Below are 23,441 nucleotides of genomic sequence, written 5' to 3'. Positions count from 1 at the left end.
GACCAGCCTGTGAACTTTCTTTACTCATGGAACTAAGTTAACTCCACAATGTCAACAGGGAGAAAGAGGAGAGCCGATATCTGGACACATTTCTCATTTGATGTCGTGAAAAACAAGACGATGTGTGTAAACCATGTGGGGCGACGATCTCGGGTAAAAACGACATTTGGCAGCAGTGCAGTATAACGGCAACATAACGGCACAGCTGCTTTTATGGTACCCAGTTTTATAAAGAATGTAATATACAATTTGTTATGAACAATGCATATATGTTTCAGGCAGAGCAGGACTACTGGTCATTAATATTTTAATAAGCAGGTCAGGTAAATAAAGATGTTTAAAATAAGTTAAATCTGGTTTTGTGTGTATTGCACATTCAAACATTAATAATATTCCATAACTGGTTAAAAATGTTTCATTTTGTGTAAGTGTATATAATGACTTAAATAATTTAAGGGAACTGATGAAAAAGCATTTACATTTTACACCCTTTATATGTATTTTAGGGCGGCACGGTGGCTAAGTGGGTAGCGCTGTCGCCTCACAGAAAGAAGGTCCTGGGTTCGAACCCCAGGTGGGGCGGTCCGGGTCCTTTCTGTGTGGAGTTTGCATGTTCTCCCCGTGTCTGCGTGAGTTTCCTCCGGGTGCTCCGGTTTCCTCCCACAGTCCAAAGACGTGCAAGTGAGGTGAATTGAAGATACTAAATTTGTCCATGACTGTGTTCGATATAATCTTGTGTAATGAGTAACTATCGTTCCTGTCATGAATGTAACCACAGTGTAAAAACATGACGTTAAAATCCTAACAAACAAACAAATATGTATTTTAGTCGACTATATTCTTATGATAATTAGTCGACTAAAACTAGACTAAAACTAAAACAATTCAGATGACTAAATTATGACTAAAACTAAATTACATTTTAGTCAAAAGACTATGACTAAAACTAAATCAAAATTTGCTGTCAAAATTAACACAGCTCATCGTGTAAGTCGCTTTGGATAAAAGCATCTGCTAAATGCTGAAAATGTAAATGTAAACACACACACACACACATGTACCACACAGTCCTCATCACACACACACGGTCATATACATATATATATATATAAACCAAGTCGCTAAACCAATCAGAAACAAGCCCGAAGCTAATGGCTAAACCAGAGATTAGAACCAGAGTTCAGATCAGGCGGATCACTGTCAGCAGACTGAGCGCCACCTTACTCACCGATACAGGCGTGGACTCGTACTGAGAGCTGTGTACGCAGGATGATGCTGTGCTTCCTCCCTCTCCTGAAATCAGAAAAGTGAAATTGATTCATCACAGTGAAGTAAAATATAAAATAATAAAATAAAATATCATTCATGTATAAACAAACGCTCGTCTGACCCGCTAATCAAAATATACAGAGACGCGTTTATCACACGATATTAATAATCAATATTTTACTCTTTTCATGCTTTACTACATTTATTAAGTATTTAATTCAGTAGCAGGTCACTCTGGTTGAGTTGGCAGTAGCTGTGTGGGTAAGGTACTGTACTAGTAATCAGTAGGTCACTGGTTCAAGCCTCACCATCACTAAGTTGCCACTGAGTGAGGCCCTTAACCCTCAACTGCTTACACTGTATTCAGTCATAAATCTGTGAGACTGAATTCTTTCTTTCTTTCACATAGTACACAATGTGGTCAAAAGTATTTGGACGCCTGACCGTGAGCTGGGTGGCCATCCAGTTTCATAAATAAAACAAACGTGTGTTACTGCACTTCAGAGGAAACCGGACCCACCGTGACCCTGATCAGTATAAAGAGGTGGTAGAACATGTAAAATGTGAGTCTTGTTTTATGACAGTAACTTTCGGCCAGACATGAACCCCTCTGTGTGATTCAGGATCCCTGATTCCTTTAGTTCTGACTGGACTCATACTGGGGTCAGATCTGTCCGAACTTCCTTTCTCTGTTGGGGGGGGGTATGTGTACCCACAGTGGGGCCCTCAGCTTCAAATTCGTGACCTCATGGCAGCCTGAACCCCGCTGATCTCCTACAACTTCCTTATTGCTGTAATTAGAGCCGTGATCTACCAGGTTACCAGCTTTCACCAACAGAACGAGCGTTCAGATTTCTGCTTTCATCTCTTACAGGGTGGAACCAAAACCTAAAAAAGTGCCTTTATTTACAATAATTATAAACCACACTGTTCACAGTCCAGTCAGGAGAATATATAAAGCTTTATCTTTGGTTCTGCTTCTTTACTCGTGGATTTTGGCTTCACATTTTAAGTGAGAATTGGGCGCTGCGGTGCGGTGGGGCACCGTGCACCTCTACAGCTCTGAGACCCGATTACACCCTGTAACACAGGAACACCAACGGAACCACGGAACAAAGTAAACTGATAAACCGCCGCGATTCGATCTGAACAATGAGCTGACCGCGCAGTGTTTCCTTGTGAAATGGGACCCACTGCGACCCTGACCAGGATGAAGCAGCTGATGACAGTGAAATGAAAACAAACACACACATTTAACAGACAAACTGGAAAGCCGAACGCCCGGTCTGATTGTTTACATTTCCTGTGAGAAGCGTCCTGAGACCAGTAGTTCAGTAATTGTCCACTAGGCGGCGTCTCTCTCGTCTCTCTGTTTACATGATCGAGAGGCTGTGTTTTGTCGGGAGGCTCGCTCTGTTCTCGCCTTTTTCTCAGTGATTTATGCTTCATTTTCAAGTTCTAGTGCTCAGTTCTGGCTCTGAAAGACGAGGGGCGTGGTGAGAGAGAGAGGAGCATCAAGGTATCGATTAAAAGTTATTAACTTATAAAGAAAATGGACAGCGGCGTTTCTGTGGCTCTGTGGCTCATGTATGTGAGGAATACGGTGTGTAGAGACAGACAGTGAGTGATACACCGCAGGTTTAAAGAGATACTAAAGGAATATGCAGTGAAATTATTAATTTACATACACCGATCAGGCATAACATTATGACCACCTTCCTAATATTGTCTTGGTACCCCTTTTGCTGCCCCACACACAACAGACTGTGCTGCTCTGTGTATTCTGACACCTTTCTATCAGAACCAGCATGAACTTCTTCAGCAGTTTGGATGGGACCACACGGTAACAGGCGCCGTGATGAAGAGATTCACTTCACCCGTCAGTGCTCATAATGTTCTACCTGCTCGGTGTTTATGCAAGTTTAGCATATTTTTATGACCAGAAACAAATCTAACTCAAACTTGTTGTTGAAATTTTCAGCATTTAGCGAACTCTCTTCTCCAGAGCTACTTACAGAACTTACTTCCACACAGTAAACATGACCTACTCTAGGTCAAGTAAACACCAGTCTGAGGACACAAATCTGCTGAAACTTGGTTAGAGCAAAACCAGCAGGTAGAATAGAATTTCATTTATTCATTAAAGCTTCATTTGAAACTCTGGGTGTATAATAACGTACAGCTCACTACAACACTGCAGCTAAATGTTAACAGCTTTTAAATCCTTCAGTAGCTCCAAAGCAACAACAACAGCTAATCTGAACCGCTGGAGGAACAGGGACGTAAAGTGATAATAAGAGGACGAGGACGCTACAAACTGGCCAGTTACAGTCAGGAGATTAGCATTAAAACGTCCAGACGCAAGTGTCGTCAGTGTGACCCCCCCTGAAGCGAGCATGCTATTTAATCCTCGCCGTCGTAGCTAATCAGTAACTGGATCTGTCCGGTAATGAACCCTGTGCCCCCCCCATCCTCGTAACACTACCCCAGCTACCAACCCTAAACTGGATCCTTTCCTCCCCACGTAATCATTATCACATTAAAGCGCCGCGGCTAGAATACGCTCGAGAAACCCAGAGGGAATCATCACTGTAACTGCAGGGAACTGCGTCACTGTAGCTAAAGCAAACACAGACTGAACATCAGGACGTTTATTAGAACACGGAGAGTGAAAGTTTCATAAATAATCTGGACGTGACTTGCTAAAAAATGAACCCAGTTTACAGGAAGCTAAAGCAGGCTAGAACAATCCTGCGCCATGCTAACGTAGCACACACGCTAAATCAGATCAGATCAGCAGAACGTTTCTGCTTGTGGCTTCGCTGGAATGATTCTGCACGTCCTCCACCGAGTGACTCAGGATTTTTCCACTCGTTTAGCTCACAGGAGTCGAATTACACCGACAAACTCAGTTCAGCTCAGTATAGCACTACAGTTCCTCCATCCTCACATCATTAGGTCCTGAGATCCTGAGATCACAAAGTCCTGGAGATCATGAGATCCTAAAATCCTGAGGTCCTGAGATCACAAAGTCCTGAGATCCTAAAATCCTGAGACCCTAAGATCACAAAGTCCTGAGATCCTAAAATCCTGAGACCCTAAGATCACAAAGTCCTGAGGTCCTAAAATCCTGAGACCCTGAGATCACAAAGTCCTGAGACCCTAAAATCCTGAGACCCTGAGATCACAAAGTCCTGAGGTCCTGAAATGTTAAGATCCTAAAATTCTAATATCCTAAAATCCTGAGATCCTAAAATCCTAAGATCCTAAAATCATGAGATCCTGTGAACCTGAGATCCTGGATTTCTCCAGAGCCGCTGAGTGAGAAGTAAATGAGATTTAAGAGTTTCTGAGATTGTTCATTACCGTTTGAGCTCTCAGGACTGGAGGAGACAGAATAATTCAGTGGAATGCGCCGGTGCTCTGAGGAGAGTTAATATTAACCCCGGTGCAGAATTAGAGACGGAGGCCCTGAGTCACGCTTCAGGACCGCCGCGGTGTGGAAGTGATTACTGCTGCTAACTCTCTGGGACATGGATACGTCCACCTGACAGAACGAGGCGTCAGAGGAGCCCTCCTCAATCAGATCCTAAAATGATCTCAGATGGCTGAAAGGACTGAGGAACCTGTGAGGCGGGTTCAGTACCCACGACCCTCACCGGAGTGAAGTACCGGGTCTTCAGGAGGCTGGAGGAGATTTGGAGATGAGAGACTGGGAACACTGGGCACTGGGTGAGAAACGCACCCCCGGACCGGGCAACCATCACCACATGGTGCCACACACAAACCAGTCCAAAATGAACCGGACTTTATAAGGAACAACACTCTCCAAATCTCAGCTCTGCTACCAGGAGGCTGGGTGCCCCCAGCGGGCACGATCGGCAGTGCAGACAGAGCAGCAGACACAATCATCCACTAGTCTGCTGGGTGGGAAAAGACGGGACTAAAAAGTGGGCGGGGTCTTGGACGCTGTGTAAGGACCCTGGTTAGTAGCCCGAGGCGCCTGTACAGAAGTGGAGGAACGTGGAGATCAGTGTGTGACTCTCCGTGAGCGAGACCGACCTCACGCACCGATCCACCGGAGTACGGGGGGATAAGAAGGGGTCGGTGGAGGGAGGGCGTGTCAGGAGAATATACCCTCCTCATACACCATCGGGGTCTCCAGTAGAGGAAGAGTAACTGGTTATGACTAAACTGGGAGAAAAGTGTTCTCTGTGTTATTCTTCGTGTTCTCTGTGTTGTTCTCTGTGTTGGTCTGTGTTGTTTTCTGTGTTGTTCTCGGTGTTGTTCTCTGTGTTGTTCTTTGTGTTCTGTGTTGTTCTCTGTGTTCCCAGTGTTGTTCATTGTGTTCTCTGTGTTGTTCTCTGTGTACAGAAGTGGAGGAACGTGGAGATCAGCGCGTGACTCTACGTGAGCGAGACCGACCTCACACACCGATCCACCGGAGTACGGGGGGATAAGAAGGGGTCGGTGGAGGGAGGGCATGTCAGGAGAATATACCCTCCTCAAACACCATCAGGGTCTCCAGCAGAGGAAGATGAACTGGATATGACTAAACTGGGAGAAAAGTGTTATCTGTGTTTTCAGTGTTGTGCTCTGTGTTCTCGGTGTTTTCAGTGTTCTTTGTTCTCTGTGTTCCCTGTGTTCTCTGTGTTATTCTTTGTGTTCTCTGTGATCTCTGTGTTGTTCTCTGTGTTCTCTGTGTTGTTCTCTGTGTTGTTCTCTGTGTTGTTCTCAGTGTTGTTCTGTGTTCTCTGTGTTGTTCTCTGTGTTGTTCTCTGTGTTGTTCTCTGTGTTGTTCTCTGTGTTCTCTGTGTTGTTCTCTGTGTTGTTCTCGGTGTTTTCAGTGTTGTGCTCTGTGTTCTCGGTGTTTTCAGTGTTCTTTGTTCTCTGTGTTCCCTGTGTTCTCTGTGTTATTCTTTGTGTTCTCTGTGTTGTTCTCTGTGTTCCCTGTGTTCTCTGTGTTGTTCTCTGTGTTGTTCTCGGTGTTTTCAGTGTTGTGCTCTGTGTTCTCGGTGTTTTCAGTGTTCTTTGTTCTCTGTGTTCCCTGTGTTCTCTGTGTTATTCTTTGTGTTCTCTGTGTTGTTCTCTGTGTTCCCTGTGTTCTCTGTGTTGTTCTCTGTGTTATTCTTTGTGTTCTCTGTGTTGTTCTCTGTGATCTCTGTGTTGTTCTCTGTGTTCTCTGTGTTGTTCTCTGTGTTGTTCTCTGTGTTGTTCTCTGTGTTGTTCTGTGTTCTCTGTGTTGTTCTCTGTGTTGTTCTCTGTGGTGTTCTCTGTGTTGTTCTCTGTGTTGTTCTCTGTGTTGTTCTCTGTGTTGTTCTCGGTGTTTTCAGTGTTGTGCTCTGTGTTCTCTGTGTTTTCAGTGTTCTTTGTTCTCTGTGTTCCCTGTGTTCTCTGTGTTGTTCTCTGTGTTGTCCTTTGTGTTGTTCTCTGTGTTGTTCTCTGTGTTGTTCTCTGTGTTCTCTGTGTTGTTCTCTGTGTTGTTCTGTGTTGTTTTCTGTGTTGTTCTCTGTGTTCTCTGTGTTGTTCTCTGTGTTGTTCTCTGTGTTTTCAGTGTTGTGCTCTGTGTTCTCTGTGTTTTCAGTGTTCTTTGTTCTCTGTGTTCCCTGTGTTCTCTGTGTTGTTCTCTGTGTTGTTCTCTGTGTTGTCCTTTGTGTTCTCTGTGTTGTTCTCTGTGTTGTTCTCTGTGTTCTCTGTGTTGTTCTCTGTGTTCTCTGTGTTGTTCTCTGTGTTCTCTGTGTTGTTCTCTGTGTTGTTCTCTGTGTTGTTCTCTGTGTTCTCTGTGTTGTTCTCTGTGTTGTTCTCTGTGTTGTTCTCTGTGTTGTTCTCTGTGTTGTTCTCAGTGTTCTCGGTGTTCTCAGTGTGCAGTTCCAGATTTTGGACGCAGTAATGACTGCAGCGCCGCGGCGATAAACGTTTGGGGCTGTAAACCTGAACCCATCCAGGCTGTAAAAGCCGAGTGTGCTGATGGAGCCTGTTATTAAGAGTAATGCGCTCCTCCTCTCTGTTACCCACTCAGGAACTCTGCATGGGTCTGAGGAACAGGAAGAGAACAAATGCCAGTTGGCACTGCTGCCCTGCGTTTAGTGGAAGAGGTGGGCAAATTCACCCCCCACCAACAACACCCCCCCCCCCCACCCACCCCCCCGCCCCCATCATGACTTTTACTCTCTGTTAAAGACTTTAGTTCTATGTGATCAGTAAATGTTGAGTCTGGGCCAATGAAAACAAAACAGCAGTGAACGGGAGGCGGGGTGTGTGTGTGTGTGTGTGTGTGTGTGCCTTTACACCTACATTTCCAAATATCTGTCAATAGTGGGGAGGGAGGGGGGGGGGGCTCCTGGGGGTGGTGCCAGCTCAGTGGGTACTTAATACAACTGAAGGCATCTAATACAACTTCCACTGGTTTCTCAAGCAGATATCACCAGCGTGCACAGGGTAACTGGGTACATCCAAATTGGGAAATTGCAAAAAGAAGGAGGGAAGGATAGGGGAATGTGGGGGTGTGTGTGTTGGATGGGGGGGGGGGGGCTTCACTTGCATCACACTCAAGCTGAGAAAATAAAGAGCTAAAAGTGTCGTACAGACCAATCATTATGAGGGGCGTCCACATACTTTTGCCATATACTGACCTTAAATATCGGATGTTTTTGGAGGTGATTACAGGCCTGAACTTGTAACGTCAAAACTGATATATTCTAATCTGTACAGTTGATTAATTATTAAATAATAATATAAGTTTATATTTAAAGAATAATATAATTATATTATAAAAATAAAGGTGATAATAATGATTTTATATTTTAAATATATGAATTATATACAGTGTATCACAAAAGTGAGTACACCCCTCACATTTCTGCAAATATTTCATTATATCTTTTCATGGGACAACACTATAGACATGAAACTTGGATATAACTTAGAGTAGTCAGTGTACAGCTTGTATAGCAGTGTAGATTTACTGTCTTCTGAAAATAACTCAACACACAGCCATTAATGTCTAAATAGCTGCAACATAAGTGAGTACACCCCACAGTGAACATGTCCAAATTGTGCCCAAAGTGTCAATATTTTGTGTGACCACCATTATTATCCAGCACTGCCTTAACCCTCCTGGGCATGGAATTCACCAGAGCTGCACAGGTTGCTACTGGAATCCTCTTCCACTCCTCCATGATGACATCACGGAGCTGGTGGATGTTAGACACCTTGAACTCCTCCACCTTCCACTTGAGGATGCGCCACAGGTGCTCAATTGGGTTTAGTCCATCACCTTTACCTTCAGCTTCCTCAGCAAGGCAGTTGTCATCTTGGAGGTTGTGTTTGGGGTCGTTATCCTGTTGGAAAACTGCCATGAGGCCCAGTTTTCGAAGGGAGGGGATCATGCTCTGTTTCAGAATGTCACAGTACATGTTGGAATTCATGTTTCCCTCAATGAACTGCAGCTCCCCAGTGCCAGCAACACTCATGCAGCCCAAGACCATGATGCTACCACCACCATGCTTGACTGTAGGCAAGATACAGTTGTCTTGGTACTTCTCACCAGGGCGCCGCCACACATGCTGGACACCATCTGAGCCAAACAAGTTTATCTTGGTCTCGTCAGACCACAGGGCATTCCAGTAATCCATGTTCTTGGACTGCTTGTCTTCAGCAAACTGTTTGCTGGCTTTCTTGTGCGTCAGCTTCCTTCTGGGATGACGACCATGCAGACCGAGTTGATGCAGTGTGCGGCGTATGGTCTGAGCACTGACAGGCTGACCTCCCACGTCTTCAACCTCTGCAGCGATGCTGGCAGCACTCATGTGTCTATTTTTTAAATCCAACCTCTGGATATGACGCCGAACACGTGGACTCGACTTCTTTGGTCGACCCTGGTGAAGCCTGTTCTGAGTAAAACCTGTCCTGGAAAACCGCTGTATGACCTTGGCCACCATGCTGTAGCTCAGTTTCAGGGTGTTAGCAATCTTCTTATAGCCCAGGCCATCTTTGTGGAGAGCAACAATTCTATTTCTCACATCCTCAGAGAGTTCTTTGCCATGAGGTGCCATGTTGAATATCCAGTGGCCAGTTTGAGAGAATTGTACCCAAAACACCAAATTTAACAGCCCTGCTCCCCATTTACACCTGGGACCTTGACACATGACACCAGGGAGGGACAACGACACATTTGGGCACAATTTGGACATGTTCACTGTGGGGTGTACTCACTTATGTTGCAGCTATTTAGACATTAATGGCTGTGTGTTGAGTTATTTTCAGAAGACAGTAAATCTACACTGCTATACAAGCTGTACACTGACTACTCTAAGTTATATCCAAGTTTCATGTCTATAGTGTTGTCCCATGAAAAGATATAATGAAATATTTGCAGAAATGTGAGGGGTGTACTCACTTTTGTGATACACTGTATATACAATTATATTATTAAAATATATATATTTTTTTACAATTACATAATATTTAAATATTACTAAATAATAATATATTTTTATATTTACAGAATAATATAATTATATTACAGAAAATAATATTTTTAATAATTATTTTATATTTAAAAAATTTTAAATATTTATTTTTTTATATAGAATATTATAAAAATAATTACCATTTTTACAATTATTTTATATTTTAATAATATCAAATAATAATTATTTTTCATATTTATATCACTTATTAAAATATTTTATAATTACTTTATTTTTAATACTATTAAACAATAATTACTTTTCATATTTATATAATACAAAATAATACTTATGATAATTATTTTATATTTTTTAATATTAAATAACTATTAATTTAAACTAATATAAAAATATTGTTGATAAAATAATTATATTTATAATAATTTTTTATTTTACTTATTTATATTTTATAATTTTATAATCATGTTATTATTTTATTCATATTAAATAATTATTTTATATTTATATAATAAAATTATGAAAACATTATTATTAAATTTTATTAGATTTTTATAAGAAATGTTTTGTGGAAAAGAATGTTTTATAATTTATAATTATTTTCTCTTTAATTCATATTAAATAATAATTATTAATTATATTAACGTTATAATATTATAAAATAATAATTACTTATTAGACTTATCTTAATCATATTAATAATAATTATTTTCATTATTTTTACGGCAGTATTTTGTGTTATTATTAAATAAACTTGATCCTCATACTAACAGTTAGCTGAACCGTGACCACCGCATCCCACAGACAGAACCAAACCCTGATATGTGAATGCTCTGAGTGTGTTTCCTGTACCGTACACGTGTTTTCCATTACAGTGAGAGCTGTAGAAGAACCTGGTGCTCTTACCCTCCGTCCTCCTGGAACCCCTCCAGCTCGTCTCTCTGCTCGGCCAGAGTCGAATCCAGATCCAGGTAACTTCCATTATGAGAGAGCTGCAGAGCGCAGTCGTCCAGCTGCAGGGGAACACACACACACACACACACACACACATTCCATAAGATCTTTCCATAAGCTCATAACACACTGCTGAGGACATACTGAACACACTGAGATGTTTATTCTGTAGCAGTGCAGGTGAAGATTAGTGGTTCAGCTCTGATTTACACCGTTTTATTTCACAGCTACCTCAACAGTGCAGCGTTATAAAAGAACGCCGTGACTTTTCATCTATAAATAAAAAGCTGTACATGAGTCGCTGCCCGTGATTGGACGTCACGCTAAAAATGGGTGGCTGAATAGAAATATGCCACACTAGCTAGTGAGACCAGGGTTGGAATCTCAGCTGTGCTATCAACCAGACAGCCGTCTAGACAGACAAAATTGACTAATGTACCAACAATTGGTCTGGGGATCGAGGGTTCGAATCTCAGCTGTGCTATCAACCAGTTGCCGTTTGCATGGACATGATTAGCCATTGGGAGGTGCACTTGTCAGTGCGCTCTCAGTGCAGGCCCCAAGCCTGGATAGAAATAGGAGGGCTGCTTTAGGAAGGGCAAAAACTGTGCCAGGTCTGGTATGCAGAATGATCCTCAGCGGCGCCCCCTATATACGGGAGCAGCTGAAAGAAAAATATTTGGACACTTCATTGTTTCACTGGCTGACGTCATATCCAAGGCAACCTGATCATGAGGTTACGACGGTCAGTCAGTGACAGGTTCGACTGTAATGTTTATGGCTCACTGTGATTGGGAATAGGGTGTCCTAAATTTTATGGAGTTACAGCTCAGTGAGGTCTCAGTACGAGACTGAAGCGTGAGGCGGCTGAACTGAAGGCTGGACGTGAATCAGGACCTTTGAGATTTGACCTCTCAGCTATTTCAGACATGTCGGCTTAATTAAACTCAGCGCAGCACCAGCGCAGTGAGGAGATTCTTACCTGTCCCGGGGGGGGGGGGCTTTACCCGAGTGCTGACGGTGGCGGAGGTTTGGAGGGTTTGAAGTCTGTACGTTTGTATAATTATCATGTTTAAAATTAGGATTCACTCGATCAACTGGCTGATTGACAGATTACTCTGCTGCGCAACAATAACCCCCCCGGGAGGCCTCGAACCCTTTCACTGAGCAATAATCGAGTGTCAACAAACAGACCAGCCTTCAGGGGGGCCACATGGAGCTTAGTAGCTGCCCTCATGAGACCAAACCCGGTCTCACGTCCATTCTGATAAATCATCTCTAGACATAAAGACACACACTTGTTCGTGCAGATGATTTTGAGATGGACGGAAATGACACCCCCTTCCACCCCCTTTCACCCCCCAACGCTCAGAAAACTGGTCAATCAGAAGCTAATCACCAGCACACGGTGTGGAGCAGGAACGCCGGCGCAGTAAACTCATCCCTAAACTGTTTTATATTTAAATGTTTTCCAGACAAAATACCAGTCAAACACGTCTCTTTATTTAATGCATCACAACCCGACTAAACTCACCCCACAGAGGAGGATCACGTCTCATTACCTGAACATCACGTCCATGTGTGTGTGTGTGTGTGTGTGTGTGTGTGTGTGTGTGTGTGTGTGTGTGTGTGTGCAGGATGCAGTGCCACCATTTCTAAGATCTCCATTACTCAAAAATACAGCTTGGTTATTTGATTCCAAAGAATGAATCGTTTGAACAGAGTTATTCATGTTAAGAAATGATTTGTTTGTTTGAACAGAGTCATTTATATGGTGAATGATTCGTTTGAATAGAGTCATTTATGTGGAGAATGATTCGTTTGAACAGAGTCATTTATGTGGAGAATGATTCGTTTGAACAGAGTCATATATGTTAAGAATGATTCGTTTGAACAGAGTCATTCATGTTAAGAATGATTCGTTTGAACAAAGTCATTCATGTTAAGAATTATTCGTTTGAACAGAGTCATTTATGTGGAGAATGATTCGTTTGAACAGAGTCATTTATGTGGAGAATGATTTGTTTGAACAGAGTCATTTATGTGGAGAATGATTCGTTTGAACAGAGTCATTCATGTTAAGAATTATTCGTTTGAACAGAGTCATTTATGTGGAGAATGATTCGTTTGAACAGAGTCATTTATGTGGAGAATGATTCGTTTGAACAGAGTCATTTATGTGGAGAATGATTCGTTTGAACAGAGTCATTCATGTTAAGAATGATTCGTTTGAACAGAGTCATATATGTTAAGAATGATTCGTTTGAACAGAGTCATTCATGTTAAGAATTATTCGTTTGAACAGAGTCATATATGTTAAGAATGATTCGTTTGAACAGAGTCATTCATGTTAAGAATGATTCGTTTGAACAGAGTCATTCATGTTAAGAATGATTCGTTTGAACAGAGTCATATATGTTAAGAATGATTCGTTTGAAAAGAGTCATTCATGTTAAGAATGATTCGTTTGAACAGAGTCATATATGTTAAGAATGATTCGTTTGAAAAGAGTCATTCATGTTAAGAATGATTCGTTTGAACAGAGTCATATATGTTAAGAATGATTCGTTTGAACAGAGTCATTCATGTTAAGAATGATTTGTTTGAACAGAGTCATATATGTTAAGAATGATTCGTTTGAACAGAGTCATTCATGTTAAGAATGATTCGTTTGAACAGAGTCATTCATGTTAAGAATGATTCGTTTGAACAGAGTCATATATGTTAAGAATGATTCGTTTGAAAAGAGTCATTCATGTTAAGAATGATTCGTTTGAACAGAACGGTGAATAACGGAGAGCAGTGTGTGACTCTGAGTGTGTGATCCTGATCTCTGTGTGAACCCGCCTAATAATGGAGGAGAGATACAACCAGGGGAATCGGATATGACTAAATTGGGAGAAAAAGCAAAAAAAAACATAGAAGTAGAATCAATTTATTTACCGATAAGGAGAGTGAGACTTTACGTTACATTTATTTGTGTGATCTAAGATTGTTGGGTCAGGTTCACAGGATGGATAATGTATATAAATATAAATATAAATATATATATATATCTTTAAAAAAACCCAGCACAAACTGGCGGTTCTGAGGTTAAAAACAAACACTGGTAACCTCAGCAGCTTGTGAGCTGATCCCGCGTCCTGCTGTGATGTGGCTGCGAGTTCTGCTGGATTAATTATAATTACTCTGGTAAACTGGGAGAAACGACGACGACCGGTAAAACCATCACAGAGTCTCAGACGTGACCGCTCCAAAAACAACCAGACCCCAAACGTGTCGCTCGTCTCGGGGTCCTAACGAGGGGACAGTAATTAGTGATCAGTCAGGAGGAATGTACCGGGACGTGAGTCCGTCTCCAGATTACAGAACGGATCCTGAAGCGACAGGAAATCCAGCCGCGGTGAGCGAGGACGACTGTATTTAAACGCCCATGAACGGGCATGCCCCAAAGAGGTAAGGACAGGGCGTGGCACGGAAATAAAAGGGGAAAAAGAGAGCGCTGGTAATCTCGTTCAGCCTGTGGCTCGACTCCGCTCGGCTCACCGGTCTTTGTAGTGTTTGTTTATGTCGCAGGCTGAACGTACGTCTTTAACACCTCGGGAAGAACCGAAATTAAGGGACGCACACGGCCTAGCCCCGCCCTAATCCCGCCGTGTGCGTCTGCTGCAATTGTTCGTGCTTCTCTACGAATGGCTCCTGAGGCCCTTAAATCAGGTTCCTGGGTTCCTCTTAAACCCGAGTGTTGAACTTCATTCTCCTGCCAGCAGCCCCACGCTTACATTTACAGCTCCAGCAGCCCCCCCCCCAACTATTCCTCAGAACCTGGCACAGACGTTTCAGAGGAAAAATCCTGCCGATTCATCTTATTTTCCCCTCTGGTTTAGTTCCTGGAGTGAGTCGGTCTGTGCAGCTGTAGGAACCTCAGGCAGGTAGATCTGAGTTCTGAATTTAAACAGGATCAAACAGAGTTAAACAGGACGGGGTCTTCACGGCGAGAATCCAGGGGGTTCGGTTAATATGGACACTTAACAATAATAAATAAGAATAATAATGATAATAATAATTAAAATAATAATAATAATAATAATAATAATAAAAATAATAATAAAAATAATAATAATAATAATAATAACAATTAATAATATAATAATAATAATAAACAATAATAATAATAATAATAAAAATAATAATTATTATTATTATTATAATATAATATTAATAATAATAAACAATAGTAATAATACTACTACTACTAATAATTAATAATAATATAATAATAATAATAATAATAATTAAATAATAGTAATAATACTACTAATAATAATAATTAATAATAATAAAATAATAATAATAATAATAAATAACCAAGAAACTCAAGGACTAAACAGCACGGAAATTAATCAACAAAAAATAAGACAACAATCAACACTTGAAATCAATCATAATGTTCTAGATGGATAAATACATAAATGAACAGATAAATAAAAAATAAATAAAAAACAGATAGATAATAAACAGATAAATAAATTTTAAATAAATAAATAAATAAATAAATAAATAAATTTAAAAATAGAAAAAAAATATTGGATACAATAGAACACATCAGTAACTCAGTGGCCCCACTCAACAGCTCTGGGATGAACCGGAACATCCACTGAGGCTATCTTTACCAACATTTGTGCCTGAATGGGCACAAATTCCCATACACAGACATACTGTACATCAAAGTCTTGTGAGAAGCTTCTCTTTCAGCTGAAGAGATCACACAGACGTCGCTCTATTTTAATACCGTTTGTTTTGAAACGGGACGTCCGACAAGCTCACGGTCAGGCGTCCACATACTTCTGGTCATGTGGTACCTTAAACACTGAGCTTTTACTGCCATGGATCTAATATAAAACCTCTACCAGTTTATTCTTTCCTGGATCAGGGTTTGTCGTGATCTAATAACCTCCTGAACCGTGTCAGTGGAAGCTCCCAGTAGTCCCAGAAGGAACTGCCAAGACAAATGAAGATCCATATGAACACGATCCAAAACGCGCACCTATGAGACGGGCTGAGGGTCACCGGGACCTGTCCCTGGAACGGGACCTTTTCAGGCAATGTGTCAATCCAGAGTCCGGGTGCAGCGTGATGCCCGTTACACACAGGGCGGGGGGGGGGGGGGGGATCTGGACCCTGGCAGAGGAAAGTCTTTGATCTTCTGATCGTTCAGGTCACCTCGAGCTCTGCTTATTCTGGACCAGTTACTCCGAGGCTCCGGTTTAAAATAACACCAGGCTTCCTTAAATCAGGCTCGCTCACACGTGAACACACTTCACCCACGCCGGGGCCCGAGGGGGCTACTGCGAAAAGACGCTACAAAAAGCGCTAACAAACATCAATCCGCTTAAGAAAACAGAGCAGAACGTGTAGCGCAAACAACCTGAATACTGCTGTGATCAGTCAGTTATGGACTACATCAGGAACGTGATCCTGGCTTCTCTCGGGCTCACACAAGGATTCAAACCTGTTTCAGTAGCGAGTGCACGCTTAGCTTAGCTTCCAAGCTAACTTTCTAGCTAAATAGCAAAAAGCTAATGAAGGTGAAGCGTGACTCTTAAGGGTTTTCTGGCTCCTACATCTCTCTGATTCTGACTCCATTAAAGCGACTGTTCACTGATTGGTCAGTCCGCTGCGGGTGTGGTCAGTTGACTGCAGCGCTACAGAACTTTAGCGTGGACAGGAGAAGCTAGCCACGGCAGGCGTGCTCCAGGTAGTGACAAGCTAATCGTGTCGCCACAGTGAATGTTGTCCTCATATCAGACTCTGTACAGTTTTTACGCCCTTCCTGACACAACCCTCGTATGTCTGTATGTGTTGGGACCTGCACTGAGAGCGCACTGACACTGACAAGCGCGCAGCCAATCCACCCTCTGCATGTTTTTGTGAGGTGAGAGAAAACATGAAGGGAGAACAGACAGAAGAACAAACATCTCACAGACAAAAAATAAATAGAAGATATAAACTCTGTTATTCAGGTTCTGTAACACCACACAGAACTGAACAGTCTGAGTCTCAGAGCGCCGATCATTCTTGTGTTAGTGAACCGTGACGTTTAAACTTCGGCCCTCTAACGACCCCCCACCGACCCGAGAGCTTCATCATTAACACACACACACGCGCGAGGAACCACGAATAAACTTAAACTTAAAATCTCAATTATTTCCATTCTTTAATTTATAAGTTCAACACAAAAATACATGCTGATAAATAAATTAAAATGTATAAATTAAAACTGATAAATTTATACTTTGTATTACAGTCGACCTTTGAGTTACCAACGGTTTACCATACGAACATTTTGGGTTATGAACGATCTTTTTCAACTTAACGCACGAACAAATTTCAGATTACAAACCAAAATTCACGAAACACGTGATGTCACGAACACGTTCACTCCGACGTCTCTCTCTCTCTCTCTCTCTATATATATATATATTATATACAGTGAGCGAACATTCGGACAGCGGACGGTGTTTTCTTTATAGTTTGTAAAATTCAATATTAAAATGTCCCCAGAGAAGGTGCAGTGGTGAGAAAATAAATCTATTACTATTTGTTGTTGTATAATTACTCCTGCCAGTAGGTGTCACTGTGTATCAGACAGTCGGCTCAGTAAAGTATTCTTTCTTTCATTCAGTTACACCTACAATATACAGCACTACTGAAATAAAGAAGGAAATAATAGAGAAATATGAGAGTTATTGTTGTTTCTGGTAGATATATTTTATATAAAAGAAGGAAATGTATTATGGTGTATGGTGCAGCACACGTACTGTACTGAAATGTGATGTGTGTTTATGTACAGTACTACTGTGTATTGTTGTTTATTATTGTATATTACAGTATTATATATTCTATAATTTAAGATTAAGGGAAAATATCCGTGTATTTATAACAGAAAAGAGCATTTAATACATTAGAGAGGTTAGGGGTAAGGGGGGGTTAGGGGTAAGGGGGGGTTTGGGAGGTCTGGCACGGATTAATTCTGTTTACATTATTTCTTATGGGAAAAATAGGTTTAACTAATGAACATTTTGACTTAAGAACAGCCCTTCAGAACCAATTACATTCATAAGTCAAGGGTCGACTGTAATTGTAAGTCTGTATTTATTTATCAATACTGATCATTTTTATGTCAAATAAATCCAAATCACGTTCATACTGACCACTTCACTTCAAATAAACGAGCATAAAAAACCTAAAGGTTTAATATTTGAGATGCTTTATTTGCTTCATTTCAAAGTATGACATGTCATAAAGTTAGAGATAACAAAGCCCGTCCATTTAAATTAGAAGTCCAAACTCCAGTCCGCGGGTCATTTGTGTCCTGTTACTGTATCTGAAACGGCTCGTGAGGTATTTTAGAAATAAAATTAAACTTGTTTCTCTATTAATCAGGTTTAAAATAAACTGCTGGAACTGTTTGACCTCTGGGTGGCGCTCTCACATAAACCAGATCCAAATCTCTTTCCGTCTTCTTTCCCCCGACTCAGAACATTAACGTCACACCTACATTAACGTCACACCTACATTAACGTCACACCTACATTAACGTCACACCTACATTAACGTTCCCCAGTTTCTGGATAAACGCGGCGGCTCCAGAGAAACGAAAACTAGACGACAGAGCAAACGCAGAAGATCTCAGGAGTGCTGAGAGTTCAGAGGGAAGTGGGTATGTTTAATATAAAGAAGTATAATCATCTTCCTGATTATAAACTGGTGAGTGAAATCACGACACTGTGGACGATCATTAATCACTCAGATAAACAGGAAGTGGAATTGTTAGTAATCAGGAGCTCTGTTTATTACTGAAGAGTCTGTGGCCCTGTGGTTGTGGCCCCGTGGTTGTGGCCCCATTTTGGGGGATTTTTTTACTCTGTCTGATCCCTAAAAAGTTTGGACACCTCTGGGTTAGAGGGACGACCTGATTGGTCACTTTTATTGTCATTTAAAATCGTTCTCTCATTACGTTTCAACAGCAGGGGGCGACAAAGCGACGTCTTTATTTCAGCCCTTCACATTTCAACACAAATTGAACAGGCCGGTATGAAGGATTTATTTACTCAGGTTTGTGTTTGTTTAAATTATAAGCAGATCAAATTAAATCACTGATAATAATAATGATTAATTATTTATTATTATTGTTAGAACATCCTGGCCGGTTCCTCTCCACGTTCGGCTGATCCCAACACTCCGAGGTTTCACTCGTTTCCTCCGGCGCTAACTCCACTGACCCGAATCGGCGGCGGCGTGGATGCGTCCCCGCCCAGACCGTGACCCGGTGACCCTGTGGCCGGAGGAGCGAGGCAGAGGAACCGAATCCAGACCCGACCACAAAGCAGCGCCGGAGGGACGAACTAAAAATAAAGAACGGACTGGGAAGCGGTTCAGGCCTCCGAATCCACACGCCCAATCCAATCTCATCCTCAATTTCACTTCCAAGCAGCAAATAGAACAAAAACCGCAGCGCGTTTCACAGCGCCGTATCATTTCTCCATCAGAGGAGAGAGTCTGAGAACGTCTGCTGAGAAACCTCCACCACTGACTGACACTGGGAACTCTGGTTCTGTGCCGCCGTGCACCAACATCACACGGCTCCAGATCTGAGCTAATAAAGGTCGGCGTGGCGGAATTAGCCGGCGTTCCGGGTAACAGCGTGACTGGACTGAAGTGACTGAGCTTTGTTGTCGTCTGCTAAACCTGCGCGGGACCAGAATAGCCGCGCCCGTACAGACACAAATACACAATTAACCCGCTCGTTAAAATGCACGAGCGGCTCTGAGAGGACCACAACGAGCCGTCCTTTATCCAGCGTGCACGAAGCTAGCGTCAGGAGCTCCGGCGGATTGTTTTCCTGCAGGAACCCACGAGAAAAGCTGCAGAACTGCACAAACCTCAACTCTGCATAACAATGTCTGAGGCTAATCCAGCGCGCGGCCACAGACGTGAAGAGCTAGCCTATATTTTACAGCGTTTAGCATAACTTCTCATTACGGCGCTCTGTAATTGCGGCCGAGTTCATGTGCAGACGGAGGAGCTTCCTGAGAGCCGCCGCTGAAAATCTCGTCCTCCAGAAAAACACATAAAAACGCGTTCGCTGTGAAAAGCTAAATACGCCGGTGCTTTCGTTAGCTGGATGATTCTTTTTCTAGCGGCTCACAGCTGAACGGGGGGCCACGACTGAACCCGCTTTACATTTAACAAGCTAATTAAAGTTGCTCTGTGCCGCCGTCACTTCATTAACCCACGCTAAGTCCTCACAGCGCAAAATCTGTCAACATTATACGTTATTTTATTATCTAAGTCCTCGTCCTCCCACGCCCTCCCACTCGTCCGACAACTTTCACTCTCCCAAAATCTGGTGGTGTTTCCCTCCACTCCTGACTGAGGAGGGTCGTGACTAACACACGCCCCCTCCGACACGTGTGCAGCACGGACCGCTTCTTTTCACCTGCACCAGACAGGAACCGCTATGGCACTCCCACCCACCCTGGTGCCTAGATAGATGTACAGAGAGCTGGGATTCGAACCCATGGGCTCCAGATCTCAGCACTGGTGCTGGTGCCCCCCCCCCCCACACACACACACACACACACACACACCAGATCAGGGGGTTTCTCTGCCTACGTCTCATGGTCTGGGCGTGGCACCAGACCCCCCTCCCCAACGACCAGGGAGAGATGCAGGCTACCACGCACCCGTCCAAAACCGTCAGTCAGCCCTCTCTCACACAGATGCTCCTGAGCAGCCAGTAGGGGTCGCAATTTCAGCCACAACCAGAAGCCCCATCGAACCCCCTCCCTCAGGCACAGCCAGTCATGCCCATTGGTCGCATGTTAGACCTCTGATAGACGTTCTGATCTGGGGGGTTGGTTACTGATCTCTCATCTACTGTAATGAAGCTGTTCACACGCCGACGTTAGCAAACAAACCCGCCGGCAGAGCTTCTCTATGCTAATCAGCTGCACTGGCGCTCTGAATTGATTCTCTCGACGCGGCGGCTCTGAGCGTTTATTTATTCTTTTGTTCTTTTGTTCCTCGGCTGTAAAACGCAGGAACACAGAGGACGAGACTCAGAGGGACTAAACCAAAACCACGTCTATAAACACTAACGACCTGGACGCTGAAACTCTGAGTCTCTCACCCAGAACCTTCCACCAGATCTTCAGTGCTCACATCCACACCGTTACACACAAACTGTTTAATCATGTGATCATGTCTGATAACCCCTGAACACAGACTGAGCCCCCACTCTTCCACCTGTAGGTATCGGGTATCTGGCAGCACCCAGAGCTCTGGTACGGGGGGTAAGACTGAGACACCGTACATAATAAACACCAAACATATAAAGCTCTCTGTATATTCAATAAAATAAATAAAATGGACTTTTCTATCCATTGCTGTCTGTACAGAGTTTGGCATGTTCTCCCCAATGTCTCCAATGTTTCCTCCAGAAATTGTCCTATTTTCTTACTCTTCCAAAAACAAGCTGCACAGAAATGCCCCCCCTGATGTAAATGAGTTGCCCCCACTTGGATTCTCACCAGACAGATTTGTTTCCATGTGGAGTTTTGCATGTTCTCCCCATGTATGTGTGGGTCCAAAGACATGCAGTCGGGATAATACAGTGTGTGTGAGTGTGTGTGTGTGTGATGGACTGGCGGCCTGACTGTGGTGTGTCCTGTACTTCCTGTTTCTTTGACAGGCTGCCAGACTCTAACTACAGTCTACAGAGTGAAATTTGGCATGTTCTCTCAGAATTCAGATACATTTTCCAAGTCCCCTGCTATCAGACTGGCACCACAGCCTGGGCAAACTCCCAATCCATTTTGCACCCAGTGTTCTGGGAGTGGGACAGGCTCCAGATTCACCACGACCCGGATCAGGATGAAGCAGACGCTAATGCTGCAGGTGGTGTCGGTGTTGTACAGCTTCAGGAACCCGGTTTGATCCCATGGCAGAAATGAGCCCTGGGTGTAAGTGTGGGTGTGAACTGTGTTTACTTTCCTAGCAACCAGTGTTTAGAAAAAAAGGTACAGGACGCACAGCAGCCCTGATCAGAAGAAAGCCGTTAGTGAAGCTAATTACCAGTGTTGATTTTGTCTCCTGCTTTCTGACACGTGACGAGTAAAACCGCGAGTAAATAAATAAACTCCGGTGAGAAGCTTCACCGCCGCTCTGAGAGAAACAACAAACAAACACGCCGAGCGCTGATTGTTTTCAGACGGGCGTGGCAGGCGGCCGACGGACCCGCGAGCAGATGCTAAAGGTTTAACTAGCGCGTGAGCTCATGGCATCGGCCCGCCCGGGCACGGCGGCGCTTCCTCCTCACTTCTGCTTCGTGTTAGCCGCGAGTTTCTGGGTCCACTTAGGACGAGCCGTTATTTTACCATGTTTGGTCCGGGCGTCCCTCAGACGCTCCCACCGCTCGCTCCTAAACTCAGGAGGAGAGACGACGGTGAACGACGGAGCCGCCGGGGAGCCAGATGAGTCCGAATCTGGCTACCATCAAGGAGAACAGAAGAGGATTTTGGGTAACAGGATAAACGTCCAGCTAAGAAAGGAATTAACACGCTGGGATTTTACCTGAGCTAATTAACGACCCAGAATCCTCAGGGTCAGAGCGCTAAACAGCTCCTAGACTTTATATAACAAACAGAGTTGTGGAATTATTTCGGATCAGGAGGAAAGATCACGGCTGAAACTCGGCGATTCTCTCGGGTCGCGATCAAGAGACGATTCTCGACTACATTTACCCATAATTCTCTTCTCCGCCGCTCTTCACAGTTTCGTTCATTTCACCAGGAGGCGACTCGGACACGTTCCACGCCCGGTTATGTGTGGTGGTCGTGGTCCTCCAGAACCATGAAACTGTGGAACTACCAAAATATAGATACATGCACATCCTCCAGGCTACGTAGCACGATGGTGAATTCTTTTGGTCATGCAGAAGTTCAGTAGATCGACCTGCTTTTCAAAAATCAATGGAAGTCAATGGGGCAAAAAATGGGTATAAAAACAGGCCTGGTGGGTAAGCGGGTACACGTTTCCAAACGAATTAAAAAAGCTAAGGAGAAGAATTTCTGACCTTTGACCTGCACTATCACATCTCAGACTGTTTGTAGCCCCTAAACAATTAGGCAGGACCCCAGCACACATCCCTGTACCATATACATGATTACAGTAGGGTCAGGGTTATGGAGTGGAGGTGGTATGGTCTTCAATAAGACGGAGAACTTAGCTCGTCCTCATGCTGGAACACCAGCACAGAAATGCAGAATCTGTTATAAAGCACAACAACGATGAAGATCTGATATAAAAATTACACAGATTTAACTACTGAACATCGTTTACACACAAAGGAAATATCTGCATGATCACAGGAGCGCTGAAGCTCCCGACATTCCACAGCTTCTCCACCATCAGAAGATCCAGGAACCGTTCCAGCATCCGCTATCACGCCGCCACATCAAAACCGAACCGAACGGTGCCACGTGACGGCTGGGTTCGATTAAGCCCTCGGTCCGTACACGTCAATCATCCGAGCGGGCGTGGCCACCCAGCAGAACTAGGCCGAGCCGACTGGAAAGCATTAGCAGCGTCAGCGACAGCTGGAGATTCCTCAGCGTCCGGACGACGAGAACCGCTACCGCCCGAGCGCGGTCTTCAGCTGCCAAGCATTCCACACGGCCACAGCAGCACCCCTCCTAAAACCCTCCGTCCCACCGAATTCTGCTC

The 23,441-nt window shown here is 43.3% G+C and overlaps 1 protein-coding gene across 3 annotated transcripts in view; it reads right to left on the bottom strand.

Moving 5' to 3' along the window:
* fhod3b (formin homology 2 domain containing 3b) overlaps nucleotides 1–23,441 on the bottom strand; it is a 123,311-nt gene that overhangs the window by 97,377 nt on the left and 2,493 nt on the right. For all 3 annotated transcript variants that reach the window (XM_062992358.1, XM_062992355.1, XM_062992357.1), the window contains exons 2-3: nucleotides 10,605–10,711; nucleotides 1,229–1,293 (exon numbers count right to left, since the gene is read on the bottom strand). In XM_062992358.1, coding sequence (XP_062848428.1) covers nucleotides 1,229–1,293; nucleotides 10,605–10,711 — 172 coding nt within the window. The remainder of the gene's footprint in view (nucleotides 1–1,228; nucleotides 1,294–10,604; nucleotides 10,712–23,441) is intronic.

This window comes from Trichomycterus rosablanca, chromosome 3, assembly GCF_030014385.1.
Source record: "Trichomycterus rosablanca isolate fTriRos1 chromosome 3, fTriRos1.hap1, whole genome shotgun sequence".
Taxonomy (NCBI): Eukaryota; Metazoa; Chordata; class Actinopteri; order Siluriformes; family Trichomycteridae; genus Trichomycterus; species Trichomycterus rosablanca.
Note: the sequence above shows the minus strand (reverse complement) of the source record. Positions and strands in the feature narration are given on the sequence as shown.